The following is a 9,530-nucleotide window of genomic DNA, read 5'->3' on the forward strand; positions in this document are numbered from 1 at the left end:
CATGAGTCGAAATCAACTCAACACCAACTAATAACAACAATCTTCTTTGAGAGGAAATGCAGATAGATGCCAGCAGAGCATTGTATCCAAATAATACAAGCACCTTCTTGTGCCAGGCCCTGCTCCACATGCTGGAGATTCAGCAATGAACACAGGTCACTGCCTTCCTGGGGCTCACGTGCTAGTGGCTGAGAGGAACGAGACAAAAGGGGGTGCCTAGGATGCATTATGAAAGGAGCCCTGGTGGTGCAGTGGTTAAGTGCTCAGCTGCTAGCTGAAAGGTCAGCAATTTGAACCCACCAGCCACTCTGCAGTCTGCTTACATGAAGATTACAGCCTTGGAAACCCTATCGGACAGTTCTACTCTGTCTTATAGGCTCACCATGAGTCGAAATCAGGTAGAGTGCATTATGAAGCTGACCCAGCTCCTCCTCCCCATCCAGAGCACTTCCACAGGCCTTTTCACATACCACTGCCTTGGCCGCCTCTCCACCTGGCACCAACTACTGCCTAGGAAGCACTTAACTACTTACTCAATCACTGTTATCCAAGAAATAAATACTCTACGCAGTTTAGTGACCAAGACTCCAAAATGCTCAGGCTAAAAAACATCCTACCTGGAGAGGTGCTTGAAGTCAGTGAAACCCAATTATTTGTCTCCATATTAGTTTCTTCCCGTTGTTCCAAGAAGTTCTGCAGTTCTAGAATAGGCTACAGGGGCCAGCTGTATAAAATCTATTAATTCTTAACAATTCATAAGGCTTTCTTACATAGTTGGGTTATATAAAAAATGCTTTCCCAAAGCCATTTAAATTTCAAATACAAGCTTCCTTATAATGCACATAGTGAAAAAGGGTGAAAAGCTTGAGAGGCCATATGTGCCAGAAAGATCACAAAAGATAAGCACTTACTGCCGTACTCAAGTAGTTTTAAATATATGGATAATTTTTTAAACGTTGAACTGTCTGCTTCATCACAATATAGCTTGTGCCAATTTAATATACTACAGTCAAAACAGCAAGCTGGCAGAAAATATTTTTTCTATATTGCCTTGTTAACCTCACAAAAACACACACACAAAAAAAGCCATGGCTCTTATCTAACCAAAGTAATGTTTTATTCCACATAACACTTCAGACTGCATTGTATCACCTCAGCCCCCAAACACACACACACATACACACTGTGTACAATAACAGATACAGCCCGGAGTCAGGTGGGAGACCAAGAAATCTAAACACAAAGACACAATGTTAACAACTCATGAAAGGAGGCTTGAGCTTCCCCAATTTCTGTTGTTGTTGTGCAGTCAATTTCAACTCGTAGTGACCCTATAGGACAGAGTGGAACTGCCCCATAGGGTTTCCAAGGCTGTAACCTTTACGGGAGCAGATCGCCAGGTCTTTTCTCCCGAAGAGTAGCTGGTGAGTTCAAACAGCGGACCTTTTGCTTAGCAGCCGGGCGCTTAACCCTTGTGCCACCAGGGCTCCTCCAGTTTCCTAGTTACCGTAAAAGGGTTTAACATACTCATTCACTATTTCAGAGCGCTTGGGTTGCCAGTCTTTAGTGGTGGACTCCAGGCACACAGCATATCAAAGATGGAAGGTGAAGTCAAGTTACTACTTTGAGTCATAAAAAAATTGTAGTTTTCTAAGTTTGTGTCAAATGTGGCCAGTTAATGGCACTCTGAAGAACAAGGGTACTACAGTCCATTTTTAAGTTATCTTTATTGCTGGGCTGTTCCACGGACTTTCAGAAGTACCAAGAATCCTCTGTTCTCTGATGGGTAGTGCAAAATGTGCGTATCTGGCCCAGCCTTGAACACTGGGGGATGCAGGCTAAGCGTGTGCACTATTGGGAGATAGGGGTAGGCGGGGGAGCACTTCTGAAACTCAGGATGAGATTTCTGCGAGCTACTTGTACTCATAATAGGGCTGAAGAAACCAAGTAGGGAGAGTCACCAGGGCTCAATTAAGTCACGTTCATTTTGACAGCAGCCCAAGAGCCAAATCCTTTTCCTCAGAGGTATACCAACTTCATCTGTGGATACAAGGCAGGCATTATGGAAGATACTCAGTATAAACAGTGTTGCTGTTAGCGCTATGGACACACACACTAAAGTTACTTACGAAATTAAGCACCTTTGTTTTTAGTAAAAGGAGCCCTGGTGGTGCAGTGGTTAAGCACCAGCTGCTAACCTAGAGGATGGCCTTCGAACCCTCCAGCCGCTCTGCAGGAGAAAGATCTGGCAGTCTGCTTCCATAAAGATTACAGCCTTGGAGACCCTATGGGGCAGTTCTACTCTGTCCTATAGGGTCGCTATGAGTCAGAATTGACTCAACAGCAATGGGTTTTGCCAACAACTTAGAGGCCCTGAGGCAGTATAAATAAATAAATAAATAACTTTGATGTTACGGGACTCCTCCACAACCACCAGAACAATTATATACAAGTCTTCTTTCTAAAACTCCTTATTTAGAATATACGTACTCTAAAACTTAAGTTTAGACACAAGGTGTCAGTTATCTGAAGTAAAAGAAGCTTGACTCCAAAGATAATAAATTTTCCATGGTCAGGAACAAGAGTGTCAAAGGAGAGGACCACTGTGATCCACCTCAGCTGGCTTCAGAAAAGTCAGCATTCTCTGACTATCCCATACCCTCACAACTGCAGAGACCAATGTCTCTGGTCTCACTCTCTCAGTAATACCTCTGGGGATTTAACACACACAGCACAATTCTTGGTAAGTACTTGCACCACCTTCATGGCTGCCTGGCTTGATTCCTTGCCTGCTTGCTTCCTTGCCAAGTTACTCACGTTGAAAGGTTAGCGTAGCCAACAAATGGCCACCCTCCCCAGAGGGCAGCTGGGCCAAGCAAGGCAGCTACGTTAGGAGGATTTAATAATCTTAACTTTATTTCTTGGGTGCTTCAGACTCCTAACCCATCTACCAAATACTGAATAACCAAGTTGTCACAATACAAATGACTGCATACAAAACTAGCCTTCATTAAAAGTTTATCATAAGAATACTTATTACATGTGCTTCATTGTTTGCATGTTATACTTCTATAAAACAGACACACACAGTTAAAAAGGAAGCAGGTCCCAATTTAAGACAAGAAGGCTCTATACTGAAGCCTTCCTGCGGGGGTGGGGAGGTGGGGACTGAGGTCATCCCTCCCGCAGAGTCCAACCCTACAGTCAGTTCCACTGAGGATGCGTTGACACAGGTTGTCAAGAGAAACTCTCCAGGCATTTCTCCAGAAGTCCTCCCTTATTTAGCGGTAGCACAGTTTCGTTTTCTCACCTGCCTGCGTTCTGTGTTTAGGTGTACAGAGTACTAACCTGCACGTGTCAAGTTCCTCGCCCTCCTCCGACTGCCCTCCCACTCCACTCCCTCCTCTGCCTGCAGATCTGTGAAGAAGTACCCAGACTGCGACACCTCCCGGGCAGACGCGCCGCTAAGCCACCAGCGGGCATCGCTATCCAAGTCAACTTTCTCGTCATGGCTTTTAGCCTACATGGTAAGCAAATATCATCCCTAAAAGGGGAGGAACGAGGTTTCACAGACATCGTATTCCCGAGAAGTTTCCGAGAGACGCACAGCACACAGGCCACTCACTTCGGTCACTTTGCTATTTACGGTGTCCACAGTCGACTGTGAGTCCAAGAAAAGTTAGGGCGCTCCACCAACTCCTTCAAAACCCAGACCTTGGCACCGAGCCTAAGAAAAGCACCTCCCCCTTCCCAGGTCTGACACAAGTATCGCTTCTCTGGGAACGCCCTGACCGCTGCGTCTCAAACTGCGCTTTCTGAAACCGCCGAATTCGAATGCGCGCTCGCGGAAGCGCAGGGGCATACCGGAGGGACCGCAAGCCAAGGGCAAGGTGACGGGGGCGCCGTCTGGTCCCGGGAAGGAGATGAAGGACCCGATCACGCACTCTTCGGCCGCCCCGCCTGCGCCCGGTCAGCGCACAGCCCGAGAAACGCAGGCAGCAGGAGCTCGCTGAAGTTTGCCAAACCCCGGCAGAAGTCTCTGGAAAGTTGTAGCTCTGTCTCGCAGTGTCTCGCCTGGCCCACCCATGCGGGGTGCGTATGTGGAGGGAGGCACCACGAGAGACGGAGGGGAAGGGAGCACCGGGTCTGGGCACCTGTCCGCACCTCTCCTCCGGCCCCGCCGCAAATACTTGAGCGCAGCTCGACGGGTACAGACCCCCGAAGGCAGCGCGCGTGGCTCACTGAGGGCGCCGCATCTTGGTACCTTTAGAGGAGGGGGCCGTGCACTCACCTGGACGGCAGAAGAGGAGGCGACAGAGGCAAGACCTTGGCGTGGGCAGCCCCCAGCAGGAGCAGCGCGGCCACTACAGCTCCAGGCAGCTGCACAGAGTGAGCGGTCCTGCCGCCGCCCCCTCCGCTCTTATACGGCCTGACCACGCCCCTGCCCCCGCCCCTAAGCCTGCCCTCCCGGGAGAGCCGGGGGAGCGAGGCGGGGCCAACCCCGACCGGCTCCTTCCTCGGGGCGCTGACGAGCGAGGGAGGGCGAAAAGTGCCCTCTGATTGGCTCCTCTGGTGAATGGTTGCCGAGAGACAAGTAAATTTTCAGCCGCGCGAACAGGCGGTGGGCCCTATAGCCAGGTAGCACTGCGCAGGCGCAATAGAGAGGGGCTGCGTAGCCCTCCCCTTAACTTGGGGTTACCAGGGCGCGCTTTTTTTCTCCTTTCACTGGACTCTTTTCTGCCTTTCCTACCTTACGACTTTTCCCCTAAACTTTTCTACCTCTTTCCCGCACCCCTGCACGCCTGTTTTTCTTCTCTTTCTCTGAGGCTTTTCGCGCTGGTCCTCCCTCCCTCCCTCCAGGAGTGGGGAGTGAAACCCCCATGCCTACCTCCAGCGTGTGCTTCTGAAGTTGGAAAAGACCCCTGGTTTCTGGGCCCGGGTAACTTTTCTGATTCCTCAAGCAAATTGCCTGGAGGTAAAGGGGTGCTCATTGGGGTAAGGGCCGGTGCACTTTGTTCTCTCCGCAGCTACCACCTGTATGCAGTTAGTGGCACTAAAGGCCTCAGGGAATTCATCGCCAATCCCCGCAACCACGACTGCTTCAGTCCTACTCCGGATGTGTCACAAAGCTCAGTCGTGTAAGTTATATAACAAGCAAGCGGGAATTGGACACCATCCATTCATTCCATAGCAAGTGGTTAAGAGCCCAGATTCTGAATTCAGACTAACCTGGCTCCCGATCTCCATTCACCACTTAACCATCTGTGAAACAAACAAAAAACCATTGCGGTGGAGTCGATTCTGATTCACAGCGACCCTATAGGACAGAGTAGAACTGCCCCATAGGGCTTCTAAGGAGCGTCTGATGGATTCGAACTGTCGACCCTTTGGTTAGCAGCCAAGCTCTTAACCACTGCACCACTAGGGCTCCAACTATCTGTAAGGCCTTGGGCAAATAATTTAACTCTCCAGAAACCTCCATTTCTTCATCTGTAGAATGGGACTAAAATGGAAGGGCTATGTAGGATTATATAAGGATTAAATAAGGAAATGCATGGAAACTATTAATTAGTGCAGTGCTTGATATAAAGTGTGTGTCATATGTATATCAAATAATAGCTATTGATATTTATCAATAAACATTATTGAACTCCTACTTTGTGCCAAATCCTCTGCTGGGTGCTGAGGAAAAGGTTACTTCCCAAATGAAGTATTTGCCTACCCCTCCCTCTTTCCTTCCCTGCCTGAATTAAGTGTGGTTCTCAATGTCTGCCAGGCTATAAACAATTCTCAGATATATGCCTGCTCTAGGAGGGTCTCCTGGAACATTTATGGAAAGCCACAGTGACCCTATTGTTTGTCCTGAAATCAGGATATATAGTCTGATAATTATTTTTTACTTTTTGTTTTTGAAGTATAGCTGTTAGTAAAGTGCACAAATCTTAAGTCTGCAGAATGAAGAATTTTTAAATATGTAACCAGCACCCAGATCAAGATATAGAACGAATAATTCCCAGTTCCCTCATGCCCCCTCCCATTCAGTATCCCACAAGGGCAACCACTGTTCTAATCTTTATTGTCAGAGATTGATTTTACCAATGTTTGAACTTGTTATAGATGGAATAACATAGTGTGTGTTCTTTTGTGTCTGGCTTCTTTCTCTCAACCATATGTCTATGAAATTCATCTATGTTGTGTGTAACAGTGGTTTATTCTATTTCGTTGCCGTGTATTATTTCATTATATGAATATTTTACAATTTATGTAGTGATTCTACTGTTGGTGGACATTGGGGTTACTGCAAGTTTTTGCCTATCATGAATGAAGATACAAACATTTTTATACAAGTCTTTTGTTGGACATAGCGTTCATTTACATTGGATATATACCAGGATTACAATTGCTGGATCATAGAGTATACACTCTCTATGAGCCCTGGTGGTGTCGTGGTTAAGAGCTCGGCTGCCAGCCAAAACGTTCGGGTCCACCAGCCACTCCTTGGAAACACTATGGGGCAGTTCTGTGTCCTGTAGAGTCACTGTGAGTCGGAATTGACTCAATGGCAATGGGTTTGGTTTTTGGTTCAGAGTATATGCACATTTAGCTTTAAATATAGTGCCAAACAGTTTTCCAAGGTAGTATACCAATTTATCTTCCAACCAGTGATACAAGATTTCTGGTTGCTCCACATTTATGCCAGTATTGGTATTGTCAGTCTTCTAATTTTAAAAAGTGAAGTGTGTGTCTCATTGTGATTTAAAATTGCATTTCTCTGAAGACTAATGATGTTGAGCACCTTTTTATGTGCTTATTGACCATTTTGATATTCCTTTTTGAGAGGTGTCCACTCAAGTCTTTTGCCCATTTTGGAGGGCTATCTGTCTTTTCCTAATGATCTGTAGGAGATCTTTTTATATTATGGATGTGAGTCCTTTGTCAAGTGTATGTATTACAATTACAAATACCTTCTTCTCCTAATCTGTGGCTTACTTTTCATTCTCTTCATGCTGCCTTTATGTTGAACAGAAATCCTTAATTTTAAACAAGTTCAATTTATTAATCTTTTATGATTAGTGCTTTTTGTGTCGGTTTAAGAAAATTTTACCTATCCTAAGGCCATACATAAAGATATTCTCTTACACTTCCTCCTAGGAGCTTGATTGTTTTAACTTTCACATTCAGGTCTATGGTTCATCTCAAACTAATTTTTTGTATAGTTTGGAGTCAAGATTTATTTTTTTCCCATCTAGATATCCAATTAATTCAGCATTATTGGCAAATACTTTTGTTGAATGAATGAATGAATATTTGTTGAATGAAAAGTTTAAGAGAACAAAGCGACTGGTTACTTAAAATCCAGATTGTCCAGAAAAATCCAAGGCATATGATGATAATAAAATTAATGCATTATGTTGTCACATTACATTGGCCCTCTGACCATTTCTACTTTTTTAGTACCTCATGGATGCCATTAGCACAGATCGCCTCAGGGTAGAACATAAGATAGATATTCTTACCTAGAATTACCTTTGATCTAGCATGGCTTGGTTCCATCTTTGCTTAGGTGAAATTTTGTTCCACTTCCTTTTAGGTAATTCTGTAGTAGGGAGGAGGGGGCTGGGCAAGAGCCAAAAAAGAAATTATTTATTCATATATGTGTCTATTTTTTCCTTGGGCCTCTTTTATTTATTCTTGGGACATTACTTGACTTTTCTAGAGTTTTGTTTGTCTTTTTTTTTAAAAAAAAAAAAAACACTGTTCTTTCCAGGGGTTGGAACTGGAATGAACCCCTACTAACCAGTTTGAACCCCTGCTGAGAATTTGCATTTCCACCCCAGATACACTGAATCAGAATCTACATTTTCACAACCTCCCCAGGTGGTTCTTATGTAGAATAAATTTTGAGCACCGCTGCTCTATAGTGGTTCTCAGAATTGGTCCCTAACCAGCAGTATTAGCATCGCCTGAGAACTTGTAAGAAATGCAGATTCTCAGCAGGGGTTCTAACCAGAATGAACTGGAAGGAACTGGTTCAAAGCCCTGGTTCTTTCTACCTTCATAAAACTGTTGCATCTCGGACCTAGAAGGAGTCTCCGGAAGTCATCAGATCCTGCCCATTGGACATGGAACCAGATATTAAAACTGTACTTTCCAAGATTATTGCCTCCTTCTTGCCAAATTCCAGCCTCTGCTGGAACACATCCACTCAAAAAAATTTAAGACCTTCTTTGCATTCTTAGTGAGTCACTGATTTAGACCTAGGAAAGCTGAGGAAGGGGAGAGCAGAGGGAGGAAATATTTTTACTAATGCAGGTATGCCCCACTTCAGCAATGACCTTAAAAAAGTTGTATGTCTCTATAGAATCTTATTTTAGATACACCAGGGAAGCAAAGAAAATCTACCATTAATCCTTCTGTAAGGCAAGAAAAACCTTTTGTGTAGTGTCTGATTATCCCCTGATTTATCAGTTTAAGTCTTTTGAGTTTTTGTATTTTATCTTAAGGTAGATCACTATTATATAATGCCTTCCTCTAAATGTCTTATTCTTTTTTTTTCCAAAGTAACAAATGCACTTTTAATTGATCTACAAATAAAAACTACACAGCGCAAGTCAGTAACCATTTCTGCTCCTAATCTGTTAGAGCCATATCTCAGATAGTCCAAGGATCTGGGTTAACTGGTTATTTTCATTACTTAACTTCAACTGAAGTAGTAAAAGAAATAAGGTGCTACATCTGTTTAGATCAAATGCTTGGCTGACATCCACATCCAGTCTATTATATTCTGGATTTTTTCTTTAGCTCTTCTACTTTGTCTACATAAGCTTTCATAACATCTTCCATGGAGGTCCCTTTCAGCTCATTCCAGGCATCCCACTTGGCCTTGCCTTTGAAGTCCAACATCCCAGACCACTCTGTGTTTATGACGCCCACGGTGGCTTATTTGTAGCGGCTGTAGCTGAACAACATCTCATCGTCAGCTGGTTTAGTCTTGAGGTGTTTAACATCTTCGGCAGCTCTGTCAAACTTGGCCTGAGACATGCTGGCGGAATGGCAAGGATTCCGGAGAGCCCACAGAGGCAACGAGAAGGAAGATACAGCTCAAGACCAGACTGTCTTATCTTTCTTAAAATGATTAAAGTTTTTACTGAAGAGTAACATACATAAAGAGAACTGCACAAACCACAAGTGCAGAGCTCAATGACTTCATAGACTGAACAAACCTTGTCATCCCACACAGATCAAGAAAGAGAACCTGGCCAGTCCTCCTCCCACCCCCAACAAGAAGTCTTCCTCTTCCTCATTCCAGTCACTACCCCGTCAAAAGTAACTACTATCTTGACTGCTAATACCACAGATCGGTTTTGCCTGCTTTTGTAATGTATATAAAGGAGTGCTACAGTGGAAACTATTTTGTGCTGGATTTCTTTTGCTCAACATTATGCTTATGAACATAAGCATGAAGGTATCATTCATTCTCATTGCTGAATAGTATTTCAATGACTCAAGAAAACGAGTTAATTTATCCA

At 44.4% G+C, this 9,530-nt stretch overlaps 1 protein-coding gene and 1 pseudogene across 4 annotated transcripts in view; both read right to left on the reverse strand.

Moving 5' to 3' along the window:
* Positions 1 to 7,604, reverse strand: part of TENT5C (terminal nucleotidyltransferase 5C) — a 30,616-nt gene extending 23,012 nt beyond the window's left edge. The window contains exon 1 of one of the 4 annotated variants that reach the window (XM_023734870.1): positions 7,518 to 7,604. In XM_023734870.1, the coding sequence (XP_023590638.1) occupies positions 7,518 to 7,554 (37 nt within the window). In that variant the 5' untranslated portion in view covers positions 7,555 to 7,604. Of the gene's footprint in view, positions 1 to 3,625; positions 3,713 to 4,291; positions 4,397 to 7,517 lie in introns of those variants that run through there. The other 3 variants (XM_004380346.2, XM_023734871.1, XM_023734873.1) reach the window with 3 other exon arrangements.
* Positions 7,605 to 8,364: 760 nt separating this feature from the next.
* On the reverse strand, positions 8,365 to 9,042 carry LOC101359987 (acyl-CoA-binding protein pseudogene; annotated as a pseudogene).
* Between the last annotated feature and the right edge of the window lie 488 nt (positions 9,043 to 9,530).

Source organism: Trichechus manatus, unplaced genomic scaffold (assembly GCF_000243295.1).
Source record: "Trichechus manatus latirostris isolate Lorelei unplaced genomic scaffold, TriManLat1.0 scaffold00073, whole genome shotgun sequence".
Classification (NCBI taxonomy): domain Eukaryota; kingdom Metazoa; phylum Chordata; class Mammalia; order Sirenia; family Trichechidae; genus Trichechus; species Trichechus manatus.